The sequence below is a fragment of the Notamacropus eugenii genome, chromosome 1 (assembly GCF_028372415.1).
Source record: "Notamacropus eugenii isolate mMacEug1 chromosome 1, mMacEug1.pri_v2, whole genome shotgun sequence".
Taxonomy (NCBI): domain Eukaryota; kingdom Metazoa; phylum Chordata; class Mammalia; order Diprotodontia; family Macropodidae; genus Notamacropus; species Notamacropus eugenii.
Window position 1 is genome coordinate 338,257,947 of NC_092872.1, and position 16,190 is coordinate 338,274,136.

General features: G+C 38.9%; 1 protein-coding gene across 3 annotated transcripts in view; it reads right to left on the reverse strand.

Annotated features, from left to right (window-relative positions):
• SLC25A48 (solute carrier family 25 member 48) overlaps positions 1-13,749 on the reverse strand; it is a 76,682-nt gene extending 62,933 nt beyond the window's left edge. For 2 of the 3 annotated variants that reach the window (XM_072629884.1, XM_072629882.1), the window contains exons 1-3: positions 13,330-13,749; positions 8,891-8,934; positions 1,491-1,562 (exon numbers count right to left, since the gene is read on the reverse strand). In XM_072629884.1, coding sequence (XP_072485985.1) covers positions 1,491-1,562; positions 8,891-8,934; positions 13,330-13,360 — 147 coding nt within the window. In that variant the 5' untranslated portion in view covers positions 13,361-13,749. Of the gene's footprint in view, positions 1-1,490; positions 1,563-3,219; positions 3,386-8,890; positions 8,935-13,329 lie in introns of those variants that run through there. The other variant, XM_072629883.1, reaches the window with a different exon arrangement.
• Between the last annotated feature and the right edge of the window lie 2,441 nt (positions 13,750-16,190).

Genomic DNA, 16,190 nt, shown 5'->3' on the forward strand with positions numbered 1-16,190 from the left:
CACAACGCTATGCTTGGTGAATGGAGTCAAAGTATAAGATATGTAGTTTCATTGATCAGTATTAGAGAGAAAATGGCCTTCATAAAGAGAATTATTTTGCTTAAAACTTTAAAAGATCTGTGATTTTGTGTCGGTATTCCTGGTACCAACGTGGGTATGCCTGGTTCCAATGCACACCAAAGCCACCTTCATCTCAACAGAATGTTGTAAGGTATTACTGTGGCTGAAACAATCTGTCACCTTACAATAAGCACTCTAGTGATGAGTCTTTGCAAATAACAGGTATGACACACAGTGCCTCACTGACCCTGTAATTGGGCATATCAAAAGAACTATAAAGACTCACTAAAATAATGTTTCATCCAATAGAACCAAATGGCACAAGCCAAGTTATTTGACAGGTGTAAGTTACTATCTTTTGACTGAGGAGACCTAAATACATTTTAAATAACTACATTTTTTTTCCAAGTTATTCAAGAAAAAAAGTTTTCCATTAGAACCTTAAAGCTTTAACAAATTATCTTTTGCTTTTATATTAACCTCATTTCTTAATATATCTTCTCCCCTACCCTACAAAGCAAGTCATCCATGGTTCACAAAGAATAATGAAGAAAAATCCAATTCAGCAAAATTAGCCTGCACTTCAACTGATATTCCATATCCATGATCTCCTAGCTCCTGGAAAGAAGGGAAGGAGGTGAAGTGCCTAAAATCTTTCCACTACTTTGAAGCCTCTAGTCACTTTTTCCTGATAGGATTAAATACCAACATATAGTATCTTCCACTATGCAGAGGCTTCAAAAATCTGCAGTTCAATAAGCATTTAAGTGCCTACCATATACCATGCTTGGCACTGGGGAGACAAAACCAAAATGAAAAATAGTCCCTACCTGCAAGGAGATTACTTTATTTAAAGTCACATAGTTATGTGGGAGGGAGATTTGCATGTTTTCTTGTGGTATATTTATTATGTAATCAGTTCTCTTCTGTTTATATCCTTGGGTTCTAGCACCCCAAGTAACCTCATGATGATAATCAATGAGTTTTGCTCTAGAAGTCAGGAATAAAAAAGTACTTGACCTGGGGATCCTCCTGTCTAGAATGAAGAGAAGGTATTAATATACAGTCCAGGCCAATAGCTCAATTAAAAAAAAAAACTTCAATGGAATGAAATAGTCAGAAAAAACAATTTATTAAACCTTCAAAAACAATGAGCATGGATGTCACTATGATAAAGGATGTTCCATGCTGCAAAAAGTCGCTGGATACTCTGTGCCTTTGCTGCTTCAATGAAACACTTCACAGTGAAATATTTTACCACATCCATTTTCAGAGCTCTTTTTCTCATGCATGTATGTACATGATGAATGCACACATGCTCTCTCTCTCTTTCTCTCTCTCTCTCTTTCTCTGTCTGTCTGTCTGTCTCTCTCTCTCTCTCTCTCTCACACACACACACACACACACACACACACACACATAGTACTTACACCTTCCTTTTTAAACATAGTGAAGATGCAATTCAGTGTGTTTCGATATCCTGTTCCAGCTTGTAAGCGAGTCTGTTGAGAGATTTAGCAATGATGAGAACTTAGAATTATAAGATCATGGAATGTTAGAGCTATGAGGGACTGTAGACATAATTAAGTCCAGATCCTTCATTATCTGGATAAGGAAAATAAGGTCCAGGAAGAGAAAACAAGTTAGGTAATGTCCCCATATAGTAGCAAAGCTGGAACTAGAATTCAGACTGTGGAAGTAACACAAAATTGTATTCCCTGCCCTGAGGAAGCTTACAATCTATTCAGGAAGACGAAATTCAAAACTATGACAAGTTAGCTAACAATTACAAGCATCCAAGGTAACTGTAAAATGAATGAAACTAACCATCTGAACAATGAGAGTTTAGATAGGGAAATATCATTATAGTCTAGAGTTGCTAAAAGGAGCTTCATGGAAATAGTAGACATTCAGTTGGGCCCTGAAATTACCTTACTTTCAGTCTTAAGACTCAATGCAACACATTAACTCAATGATGATCAATCTATTCCTTCTGATCTAAGCCCATGACATAGGGGAGCTCTCTTCCTATGCCCATCCCTACCAATGGCAACTGCTTCTCTTTTCTCTTTTAATTGTAGATCTCTCATTCTAATCCTTCCTTTTCCAACTGCTTGCCCTCTATTTTTCCTCTTTTTCTTTTCTCTCCCCTATTTATATCTGATTTTCCAGTGGCACAGGTTACAATGGTTTAGTTCCAACAGCAAAATAATAATTAGTAATAATGGTGGTGATGATAACTAAGATTTACATAGCAGTTTAAGGTTTGTAAAGCACTGCACCTACTCAGGTATTTTTTACAGCAACCTTATGGCATAAATACTACAGGTATTAAAGAGTTAATTATAAAATTTATGAGTAGAAAGAGACCTACCCAGTAGAGTACCTACCCAGTAGAGTACCCTCTAGAGATCTGTTTTTGGTCCTGTGATATTTCATTATTGGCAATGATTTGGGTAAACATGTAGACAGTAATCTCATCAAATTTGCAGGTTATAGAAGATGACAGAGTAGCAGTAAAAAAAAAAAAAACAGCAAAGGTCTAGCAAACAACTGCTCCAAACAGACCTAGAGAACACACTAAACTAAGTCCTGGTTGAGAAATCTAAGATAAAAATCACAAGTAGTCATTTTTTCCAGCCTGGATTGGCATAAGGAAACAAACAGTATTTCTCTATGACACTGGGGTGTCATAGAGATATTAAAACCAAGAAATATTGAGATGGAGATATTAAAACCATAGAAATATTAAAACCAAGTCAAAAGAGTAGGGGTGGAGAGGGGAGAAAATGTAAGATATCTCATTGCAAAAACAACTGATCTGGAAAACAGATCAAGGAGATACAACTTAAGAATCATTGGACTATTGGAAAGTCATTAACAAAAGGAGAACCTATACATTATATTACAAAAATATAGTCACAAAATAAAGCTGCTCTTTTCTCTTAGAGCCTGAGAGAAATATGGAAGTCAAAAGAATATGCTGACTATCTCCCAAAGGAAACCACTGGGGTGGAGTGTATCCAAAAATGGCTTCATGTCCAGGGAAGGGAGAGGTGTTGCACTAGGGCAAGAGGAGATGCTCAATTCAGAATGAGGAGTCTAAATGTGTGCAGGGCACAGGAATGGCTACCAAATCACAACTCTCTTGTTTCCTACCCAATTCTGGGTCATAGATCCAGGACAGAAGAAGAACTTGAGCATCATTTCAGGGTGAGGAGTGATTGAAGGTATAGGCTGTGTACCAAGAAAGGAGTAAGCTCAGAAGCAAGGAGCAGCTTCATGGTCCTCAATCTAGGGTCTCAGTTCCAGCCAAATCCAAAGCCTGCAAGGGAAGAAGGAAGGCAAGAATTCAAGACCAAACTGAACCAGCAGAACTGCCCAACAAGCTGATAGTGGCTGAGTCCAGCAGTGGTCCATTGGAATTCCAACGGAAGTGTGTTATTCAGGTCAGGAGCTCATAAAGCTCATAGTAGGAAGACAGAATAAGGTGTTGCCACGGAACTGACCATTTTGGAGGCAATGACAGCTTGCAGATCCCCACCTTAAACCATCTCTGACACCCTGGAACAACCAAAGTTCAATACAAAAAAGAAAACTGCAGCAGGACCAGTGCAGACATTTCCTCCAGAAGGGTATAGAATCAAGTCCTAACACAGAGTGTGAAGTCAGGAAGAAGACTGGAAGAATGGATAACACCCCCAAAATGAATCTCACCATAAAAATGAAGATGGTGACAGGGACACTCAAGACAGAAACCCAAAAGAGAATGACCCCAAAACAACTATAAAGCAGAACCTCAAATTAAAACATAGCTTGTGAATAAGTTCAATTAGAATCTTTGGCAGAAGTAAAGCAAGGTTTTTTTTTTATAGTTTAAAATGTTTTTTAGAAATTAAATGAGTATGCTACATTTAAAAAATAGAAAATAATAAAAATGGAAGAAAGACTCAGAAAAGGAATTAATACCTTGGAACAAAAGATACAAAACCTTGCCCAAACAACAAACCCTCTCAAAAGTAGAATGAGCTATGAGACAACAAGAAATATTAAAACCAAGTCAAAAGAGTAGGGGTGGAGAGGGGAGAAAATGTAAGATATCTCATTGCAAAAACAACTGATCTGGAAAACAGATCAAGGAGATATAACTTAAGAATCATTAGACTACTGGAAAGTCATTAACAAAAGGAGAACCTATACATCATATTATGAAAATATAGTCACAAAATAAAGCTGCTCTTTTCTCTTAGAGCCTGAGAGAAATATGGAAGTCAAAAGAATATGCTGACTATCTCCCAAAGGAAACCGCAAAAGGAAAACTCCCAGGAATATTAGAGACAAGATTTAAAGCTTCCAGATCAGAGAAAGTACTCCAAGAAGTCAAAAAGAAAGAATTCAAGTATCAATGAATAAAACGGGATAAAATACAATTTTACAGCCACAACTATAAAGCATTGGAGAGCTTGGTACAAAATATTCCCAAAGGCAAAGAATAAAGGCTTGAAATCAAGAATAACTTTCCCAGAGAAACTGATAGGGGAAAAAACTTGTCTTTAATGAACTAGAGGATGTTTAAACATTTCTGATAAATAGTTCAGAGATGAGCAAAAACTTTGAAGTGCAAGCCTAGGAGTCATAGAGAACAGAGAGTAGACTTGTTCTGCATGGCCTCAGAGGGCAGAATCAGGAGCAAAAGGTAAACGTTGCAAAGAGTCAAATTTAGACGATGTTTAAAAAAAAACTTCCTCATATTTACAGCTGTCCAAATATGGAATGGACAGTCTGGATAGGTAATGGGTTTGGCTTCCTCAGAGGTCTTCTAGCAGTTGCCATCCATGTTGTGATGTAGATTCTTTTTGTATGTCTAGATAGTCACAGATCCATTCCAATTCAAATTCTGTGAAACAGGGATGTAGAATCTAGAGAAGAAAAGACTTAAGGGGTGCAAGATTTTTATGTTAAAACATTTGGAGGGATGCAATAGAGAAGTGGGAGCAGATTGATCCTGCTTCACCACAGGACTAGGATCAGTAGTTGAGCCTTGGAATGAGGTCAGTTTAGGGTTAACATACTAACAAGAATATCCTGATAATTAGGGATGTCTGTTCATTGAATGGTCTTCTTCTTAATGTTGTAAGGTTCCCATCACTGAGGATATTCAAATAAATGCCAGATTGCCAGATGCCCAGGATACTGTGGAGGGCATTCTTGTACTGTGATGGAAGCTGTATTCAGTGATCTCTATTGTACGCCAAATTCTAAGTTTTCTATTAGAAGATCTTGTTCATTTTCTGCTTATAAAATTTAGCCTCCTAGTTGGCTCCTATCAGTTGTGTATTGAAATTTACTAAAATAAATTCTAACCACTAATTAGTTAAGTACTGCTAGTAATTTAGATGCTTCCAGGAATGCCTACTGGCAGGCAGTTGGTACTCAGTCCTCAAGAAGCTTATATTCTATTGAGAAAAACAAATCTTTACTGCTTTTAAAAATGGTAAAAAAAAAAAATGTGAGTTAGTGGTGATTAATTTTTTTAGCATTTTTTCATGACATTCTTGTAGGTAGCACAAGTAATGTTGGTTTCATATTGGGGGAGAGGGGTGATTCTAAAACTGATTTCATCTGTGTAGGGAACTTCCTCCACCACTGCAGATCAGTAACTCATATCGTAACTTTTAGTCTCAGAAAGTTATTTAGGTCACAAAGTGACTTGTCACTAAATGAGTTGCCATAGTCACATAGCTAGGGTGTATCAGAGGCAGAACAGGTCTTCCTGACTCCAAGGCTAGCAGACCATCTGTCTCACATCTTGATTTAATAGAAGGAAGCAACCCTTAGATCAATACATTATAATGATTCAACAAGTGTGAGAGCTCCTTAGACATAATTTGTTCCACTCATAGGGCATCAAGCTCCCATGACATTCCTTCCTTGCATCCTAGGCCCTTTAACAGACATGGCCATTTCCCATCATGCTCCTTGCACTTCATCTTTATCTTGAGGTCTATTAAATTAAAATCAGCATGGGGGACATGTAGAAAGCCAACAAAGTAACTGAAGTTCCTGGAAGGGTACTTTGTGTTGTAGGGTGATGACAAGGATGAAAAATCATAGGGTTTCCAAAATCCAGGCCATCTTAGTAGTACAAACAACCTTGCCTTTGAAGGAAAACCATTTTATTTAAAATCAAAGTCTGTTTTTTTTGTTTTAGTATGGATAATACTGAATTGGTATTGTTTCCTTTCCTTTAATACAATAAATTACTTCTGTCTAAGAATGCTTCTGAATGTACTGAAACCAGGAACAATTGAGTGATTAATTACCAAGAATTTACTTTGCATTAAATATGTACCAATAACTGTGATAGGTGTTAAGATTATAAAAGCAAAAATGAAGTAGTCCTTGATCTCAGGAAGCTTACAGTCTATACAGTGAGACAACAATGATGATGATTATGATATCAACAACTTGCATTTACATAGCACGTTAAGGTCTACAGAGCATTATACACATGCTAAGTAGTACACACATAAGTGTATTATGTGTTGATTTTGCATTAGACATAAATAAATCTAATATTTGCAAAGTTTATACAAGGTAATGGGGAGGGAAGAATTAGTGCAAGAAAAGTCTCCTAGAATATAGTACTTTTATAAGAAGACAGGTATTCTAAAAGGTGGAGGTGAGAAGGCAGTACATTGTAAGCAAGGGAAAGGCAGCAAGAGACATAGTGTTGTATGTGAAGGATAGTGACTGGGCAGGTATTGCTGGATCACAGAGTGGTTCAGGGGAGCAATATGTACAAGTATGTACAAAATCCAGAAAGGAAGCCCAGTGCCAGGTTGCTGAGGGTTGTATATATTCAAGGAGGAGTCTGAATATCCTATGCTACTGAGAATGATAAAATGATGGAGGGAAAAACAGACAGAGTTTGAGTTCTGACTGCTACCAGACAAACTCTAAGTTATGCCAAGAACTGGCCCAGCACTCTGCAAGGAATGTATTTTTGCAAACCTTTTAAATCTTATAGTGCTATGTAAATCAGACACTATTGCTAGTATTTCAAGATGGCCCTACTCACTAATTATCTGAATTTTGACATGCCACTTTACCTGTCTGGTCCTAATCTCTTCTTTTTCATCTATAAAATGAGGATAATGATATTTGTACTTAATCCACAGAGTTGTTGTGTGTATTACATGAGACAATGGATGTAGGGTGATAAATGTGTGCCATTATATTTATTATAAAGCATGAAGGCCTGAAGGCTAAGTCAGTCAACTAGTTCACTACATTAAGTACCTACTATGTGCCTATTACCATATTAAGTGCCTAGTATGTGTTAGTCATTGAGGATACCAAAGAAAAGAATGGGGTGGGGGAGGAATATCTAATCTTAAGTACCTCACTATACAATGGGTAAAATAACATGCAAACAACTATATGCAAACAAGATGTATACAAAGTCAGTTGAAAGTAATCTCATAGGAAATGCACTAAGCAGGACTAGGAAAAAGCTTCTTGCAGAAAATAGGTCTTTAACAAAGGCTTGAAGAAAGCCAGGAAAGCCAAGAGGCAGAGATGAGGAGGGTGAAAGTTCTTGGCATGGGGGGAGGAGGGAGCAGCCAGCTAAAATGCTTCAATTAGGAGATGGAGTATATTGTTCAAGGTACAGAAAAGAGGCCAATGTCACTGGATTGCAGAAAACACAGAAGATAGATGTAAGGAGATTGAAAAGGTAGGAAGGGTCAGATCATGAAAGACTTTCAAAGACAAACAGAATTTTATATTTCATCTTTAAGGTAAGAGGAAGCCACTGGATTTTACAAGGGAATAACATAGTCAAATCTGTGCTTTGAGGAAAATCAGATAGCTGATTTTAGGATGGAATGTAGAGGGGGGGAACTTGAATCAGAGAAATCCACTAATAGTCTATTGCAATGGTCCAGATACAAGGTAAACAGCCTGCAGTAGGGTGATTTCAGTATCACAGGACAGAGATACTGCAAAGGCAGAAACAACAGGGCTTGACAATTGACTGGACATGAGGGATGAGTGAGAATGAGAAGTCAAGGATGCTTGACCTACGAGAATAATGGCACCCTTCACACTAACAGGAAGGTTAGGAAAAGAAGAGGGTCTTAGGAAATAGGTAATAACTGAGGGAAGACATTTTTTCCATTCTTTTCCCCACAACGAGTTTTATACTCTTACATTCCATCCTGAAAACACTAGCATCTGGCAATACCATTCTCATCCACCAACATTTCCTAAGTTTTGCAAAAATCAGGCACATAGACTGTTGTTCATTTATCAGTGTCTTCAGTTTCCTTTCCTCTTTAGTACTCTTTGATATTTCTCTCATGTGCCCACTTACATCTTCATCAATAACAAGGCACCTAGTTGGGGTGGCTGAGTACCAGCTTCGGAGTCAAGAAGCCTTGAGTTTGAATCTTAACATGGTATAACTATAGGCAAGTCACTTACCCTTATCCCTTCATTTCTTTATATGTAAAATGAGAGGTTGTATTTGATGGCTTCTAAGGTCTCTTTTAGCTCTAAATCTACAATCCTTTGTTTTAAAAAGGGGTTGAAAGTCAACTTGACAATGCCTCAGAAAGGGAAATAGAGCTTCTAAACAAAGAGTCCTTTGACTCTTACATGAAGACATTGTGTATCAAAGCCCCTTAGGGCAGCAGGACCCACCCCAGTGCTTTTCACCCACACCTCTTAGAAGCAGCAGAAAGCATTAGGTCGGTAAGAGTCCTATCCTGCACAGAAGTTATTCTTTACCCTTCAAAATAGACATGGGGAACTACATCCTCCGTACCTTAACTGTGTCCATAGGATGACCCACAATGACACTTGTAGCACCTGCAGATGAAAAGAAAAACAGCACAATATGAAGAATCATGACTCCTTCCCATTTAACTCACAACACTGAAGGGCAAATCAGGTTAAGATTCATTTCACAAAATCAACAATATGTTGCTTTGCAATGGGGAGGCATCTGTGCCCTGAAATGTTTCACACATAGCATAGGCACTTACAGTCTATGAGGAGATTTAAAACACCATTATAAATGTGAACAAGGAAGAGGCCAGGAAAGCACCCTTATGGTAACTTTTAGCAATCATATCCAAAGGATGATGGATATAGAATACTCATATAGAGGACGTGACCGAGAAGAGCCAGATGAAATGAACACATCACAAAGGATAAAGGCATTACTCTCTTTTAGGAGATGTATTCCCACACATGGTAATACTTATAACCTCCATTTGGACTTTGATAAGTCAAAGGGGAGAATTCCCCTTTGCCCCAGGAATATTGTAGCCCCCACCCCCAATCAAGGATATTTTATCAAAAGGGACCCTAAATATTAGTTCTCTACCAGCCAAAATATTTCACATTCTCTTTATAAATGTTCTTATTCATTCATTCATTCATTTGTGTTTCTACTTATTGGAATGAAATTTCCTTAAAGGCAGGGATTTTTTTCTTGAGGGGAGGAAGGAAATTAGAGGAGGTCTTTGTCTTCTTTACCTAGTACAGCAGTTTAGCACAAAGTAGTTACACACTCAATTCCTGACTTATAGATGACCTCTTCAAATACAAAATAAAGGTCTTACCTTTTAATCACGTTAACTTGATCAAACTTCTCTTCATCATTAACCATGTTGACTTGATCAAACTTCTCTTCCTCATTAACCATGTTAACTTGATCAAACTTCTCTTCATCACACCATGGACACATTTCACACTTCATCAAAGCTTTATATGTGGCATCAGTGAGGATATTTATACCTTATACTGGGAAGTAGCTTCCCAGCTAAAATAGCACCTTTTAACATTACTAATAAACCTTAATCTCTGCATCAAGCCTCTTTGGTGAAATAAGTGTTAGACTGGATGGATGACCTCTGAATCTCTCTATATTCTGTGATCCTATGATGCTAAGATTATTAGTCAGTTGTTAAAGAGATTGTAACTTGCAAAGCTGGAAGTTGAACCTACTTCCTTTGCTGCTAAATACGGATTCTCTTTTCTCTCTGTATTTTTGTGACATAGCTCTTTCTTGATTCTTTTCCTACCTCTCTGACCAATCACTCTCTGTCTCTTTTGCTATAGCATGATCTTTTCCTGCCCCCAGTGCCTGGGTATATTCTAGGGCTCTATCCTGGCACCTCTTTTGGCATTCACAGTAGTCTCATCAGCTCCCACAGGTTCAACTACCATCTCTATGCAGAAGACTCTTAAGTTCCAGTATCATATCTCCAACTGCCTGTTGGACATCTCCACCTGAATACCCCATGGGTATTTCAAATTCTAAACCAGAACTTATTACCTTCTTTCTCCTAAACTAAATCACCCTTCTAGCTTCCTTGTTTCTCCCAAGGGCACCACTATATATCTAGTTATTAAGGTTTGTAAACTAAGAATCATACTTGATTCCATTTTCTCTCATACCTCATAATCAACCAGTTCCTAACTTCTACTGATTTAGGAACTGATATGTCACATATTTATCCCCTTTTCTCTATGCATACCATAACTACTCTAATTCAGGTCCTTATCACCCCTTACCTGGACTGTTGTTATAGTTTTTATTTTTTATTTATTTTTTGCTGTCTGCAAGTCACTCTCCCTCTTCCATACATCATCTACAAAATAGAGCCAGATTAATACTCCTGAAGCAAAAGTCTGATCATGTCATTCCTCTGTTCAAAAGGCTTCAGTGGCTTCCTTGTGCCTTCAAGATAAAGTACAGACATCTTGCTTGTCATTTAAAACTCTTCATAGATTTTTTTTTCAGGTTGATTGCGCATTACTCCCCATTATGTACTCTTGATTTCAGCCAAAGTGGCCAATGTGACTTTTCCTTACACATAATAACAAGACATCCAATATGGCTGGACCAAACATAAATGGTTTATGTGTCATAAATATGAAAAGGGAATGTGGATCCATGTCTAAAAACACTTTAAATATCAAAGAGAAGGATTTGTATTTGATTCTAAAGGTGATAGGAAGCACTAGAGCTTATTGAGCTAGGAAGTAACATGGCCACACCTGTGCTTTGGAATATTTTAATATCTGTATGGAGGATGGATTGGAGAGGAAAACACAAGCATCAGGGAGAATGATGAAGAAATTTTTGCAACAATCCGGGCCAGACATAATGAGGGCTTGAATGAGGGTAGTTAGAGAGGGAATGATGACATGGACAGAGAATCTATATGATTTGAGGAGTCGGAAAACTTCTAGGTTGCAAACATGAGTGATTGAAAGGATAGTGGGTGCCCTTGACAAAAAATAGTTAAGTGTGGAAGAGGGATGAGTTCTGAAGAAACAGTAAGCTCTGTTTTGAAGATATTAAGCTTGAGATGCCTAGAGCACATCCAGTTGGAAATGTCCAACAGGAAGTTGTTGATGTGGGCCTGGACTTCAGAAGAGAATCCAGGACCAGGTATACAGATCTAGAAGTATATATCTACATCACAGGTGTTCATAAATGCAACCTAACATGTGATAAAAGTGTGAGTTGTTATTATTGTTGGGGTCTTCCCTATAAATTCCCATACTTCTCTTGACATCTTGTATATGTTTATACATGTATGAGTGAGGAAGCCGTCATAGTAGAGGGGGAAGAATGCTGAACATGGAGTCACAGAATCTGACTGTTTTGATACTTACTCCCTGTGTGATCCTAAATAAGTCACTTTGTATTCCTGTGCCTCAGCTTCCATGTCTGCAAAATGGGTGGTCCCTAAGGTCCCTTTCCAGCTTTATGCTTGTGATTTTCCTTAATTTCCATATAAACTTCACCCACTCTTATGGACACTATCTTTGATCAGGAGCATCATAGTGTGTGGTACAGGCTAGGAGTACTTTTCTGCTAAAGGTGTGTGAGATGAGTAAAGACAAAAGTGATAAAGTAAGGGAAAGGGAAAATGGGAGTGTAGGAGACAGTCCAAAAAAGAGAAGAGCCAGAAAAGACATGTCCAAGTCAGAAGAAAAGTAAATGAATCACTGAGGAAGGAGAGCAAGGTTAGTGAATAACAGAGAGTACAGAAAAATGTGTCCAGTCTTCCTAGTGTCCTTTCTTTTGACTGTCTTCCAGGATCTTCTCTATTGAAGGGGAACACTGCCATGGAGAAGAATGGGGAATAGGGCCAAGAGTGCTTGAATGAATAGTGATTTTAAGAAAGAGAACAAATGAGGAGAGCTAAGTGGCCCATAGGATGCCAAAGAATAGTCTTGAAATACTGGAGAAAATAAAAAGACTTAAATAAGAGTAACAATGGAAATGAGGAGAGGGGAGGAAAGGAGGTGACAAATGGGGGAAAGGTAGAGTTGTCTCAAAGTTAATAGGAAATAAATATGTCTGAAAGGTTTCTCCAGGCTTTTTCTCATGTCAGACCAAGCCCCCAGCTATTTCAGTAAGAGTGCCAGCTTGAACAATTAGATAGTTTGGCTGCATGCTACCTCTTTGCCAAGGCTTCTGGGCTAATTCATTCTGGCGATATAGATGGCTGTTATCTCACACTTAGCTCCAACTTGCTTTATATTTGCTCAGCCTCTTAGACTCCATCCATCTCCTAAGGGGGGTACTAGTCCTTCCTTCCCTTCTCTTAACTGCCATAAAATGGGAATTCAGAAGTCATCCTGAATCCAAGTAGCTCCACCCAGAGATAAACGGGCAGTCAGTAGCAAACATTGTCAAAACACTCATGTCATATGTTTCTGTTGAGTTAGAACACACTTATCAAGACTTCTCACTGGCAATCAGATATGTCCAGTCATAAAAGGGTGTGTATTAAAAAAGCCAGTCTGAGGCTGAGGACTCCTACTAAGAGTTTAATAATTAGACTATCAATCCATACATATGGGAATTTTTGGTTAAAATAGTAATGTTTTAAAAATAGGTTTAATGTTTTCCAATTGTTTTGTTTTCCTAAAGGTGGAAGTTTGGGAAAGTGTCCTCCTTAGATACAACAGACAAACATGCCCCGCAAGGGTGGGCACGGGGCATAAACATCTAAATACCTATGACGAATAGGCAAATTCTGGCAAATTCTGACATCCTGCAGGTATATACAATCAAGCTTGCTCTGAAATGCACATCTGTTCACCACCTTCCACCTCAGTCTATTTTATGAGTGATTCAGTCAGCTCTTCTATCCCCTTAGGGTCAGAGTTCAATAACATCACTTTCCTACCTCCTCCCCATTGCTGATCCCCGGAGATTCCAAAAGACAGACTTACCCCCGATCCAGCCAGCCACAAAATCTTCCATAATTTAGCTGTGTCGTTCCAACGCCACCTGATGATCTAGGTGTTTGTTTATTTTAAAAGGGTGCAGAGAAACAGGGTGGGCAGATGTGTGGCAGGGGTGATGGAGGGAGCCTTTAGAAATTTACAAGCCCCATTCAGTTTCCTTTGCACGTGCCTTTCTGTTAGCGATCCAGCCTCCAGCACTGTGATAACGCTAGCGGGGTTATCCACATCCAAGCGCAGCTCAGAGCTGTCCCAGGACGAGTTTGAGTCTACAAGTTTCAAAGAACTTGGAACTAGCAGAGCGGGGCGCTTCACCTCTCGCACAGCTTGTCTCAAAGTAGCTCACCGCTGGGGTTTAAAGAACGCCCCTGGACCTTAAAGGCACAGTACACAGCCCCAAGCAGGGCCGGTACAGAGCACCGCTTGGTACCTTGTGTCATGAAAGGGAAATTCAAACAAAAGCTTATACTATCCCACCGCAGCTGGCATGCTTGAAAATCGCAGTATGAAGAAAACTCCCACTCTCGTAATTTAATTTAATAATTTGGAGCAAAAAAAAAAAGCAGAGATTAAGATCCTCAAAGCGTCTGCAGAGTTAATTTCGGGTGGTGGTACAGTAGTAAATAGATAATAAAACATGTCTTTCCTCAAAGCAGAGAGGCCAAGAGCTACAAAGGGAGAAAGTTGTAGGGTTTCAGTTGTCAGATGTAATCACTGGCTCAGGTCTTTTGGGGTTTGTTTTTCTTGGGTAGAAGGGAAAGGAATTACTTTCCGAAATGACTTCATTGTAAAAGTGTCGCCAATAAAACCTTTATCCAATGGATTTTTTTCAAGGTCAGGAGGTTCATGAATTCTGATTTTGTATGTCTAATCAAACAAGAATATTGTGCTTTGGCTTACTTTGTCATATTCTGGGAGATAACCATATCACCAACCTTACTCCTAGGAGTGTTGTGAAGGTCAAATGAGATAAGATATGTGCTATTATTATTATTAAATTAAAGTTGCAAATTGTAAACCAGGTTTCCTACCAAATTCCTCTCCATTCGGGAATAGCTCAGCAAATTGTGGTACCTGGTTGCTGTCCTTCCTGTTCCAACAGGACCAACCCAAATGACATCACTATGTCAGGAGTCACAATAAAATGAGTCTGATTATGGCTGATCAGACCAGTATAAACTCAGATTTTACTACAGGTCAGGCACAAATAGTCCATATGAACATTTGGAGTGGAGATGCCTCTAAATTTGTGCCCCTCTTATTTCTTGTGAGCTACAGCAATTTTGCTTTGCTCATAGACCACAGCGCCTTCTGTGATGAGGACATGCTATACTGGGCAGCCCAGTATATACATGTCTCCCATGTCTCACAACGAACGCCAAAGTTCCTCAGAGAGACCTTGAGATTGTCCTCATATTGCTTCTTCTGACCTACATGGGAGCACTTGCTTTGTGTGAGCTCCTCATAAAATAGTCTTTTAGGCAAATGTATGTTTGGTGTTTGAACAACATGGCTAGCCCATGAGTTGGGTTCTCTTTGAATGCTTGGCAGTTCAGCTCGAGAAAGGATCTCAATGTCTGGTACATTATCTTGTCAGGCGACCTTCAGAATCTCCCTAAGACAATCCAAATAGAAGTGATTCAGCTTCCTGGCATGGCACTGGTAGACTGTCCAGGTTTCATAGGCATACGATGATGAGATCAGCACAAGGAAATTGTAGGCCTTCAGTTGGAAAGGCAACCCAATACCTCTTCTTTCCTATACTTTTCTTTGAATCCTCCCAAACACTTAGCTAACTCTGGCAATTGGTATTTCAACCTCATCATCTATGTAGGAATATAATGGAAAGGATGAACCTGATGAATAAAGAAGCACGGGATAACATATAAACTGTTGAAAAGTAAAGTAGGAGGAACCAGGAAAACAATATATCTAATGACTGCAGCAATGTAATTGGAAGAACAATAGCCACAAACCAATTTAAGCGGAATGTTGAGACCAAGCTTGACCCCCAAAACACATGAGAAGATACCTCTCCCTGCTCCTTTGGAGAAGAGGGGTGTAGATCCAAAGGCATGAATCACTTCACAAAACCCTGGTGTCTTGCTTTATTTCATGGAGATGGGACTGGTCTAGTTGTTTGTCTCTGAAAACTGATTCTCTTGGAGGTATCTGATTCTTGTTCTAGCAGTTACAGCCTGTATAGGAAAGGCTCCAGAGGTTCTTTTACTTATTCTAAAATAGAGGAATATTCCTAGGAAAGGTTGTAAGATGGGCATTTTCCCAGCAGTGATCATCATCCATGAGCAGGGTGATTTCTTGGTTTGGAACCCAGTTCTTTTCTACCTAGGGAGAGTAAGGGACAATGGCCTGTGTGGCCTGTTTGAATATACCTTTCATGCCATCTGATCCATCTGGCCCTTCAGAGGGAAGATCAATGCTCACGCCTCCTGCTTTGTTACTAGCTGTACTTATAAAAAACCAGGAAGGAGAGAAACAACTGGAAAAGGATCTGAGCCAGACATTAAATTACTGTTCCAAACAAATGATAAGATGAAAAACCACATCAAAGTTAAAGAAATCACTAAGAAGGGAGGATTGAATATAGCAAACCTGGGAACTCACCAGACCACTTAAGATGATAACAGAGGAAGAAATTCCATTCTACATGTAGCAGTTCTAGAAATTTGCTTTCAGGTTAAACACAAATGAGAATTGATGGTGGGTTTTCATTGAGACTAGGAAGAAGGCTGTGGTTCCAGTTCTGATGGTCACAGCTGAGAATGACTTGGTGCTCTATCCACAGGTATCTAAGTCCATGGAAAACTGGATCTGAACTACCCCCTACC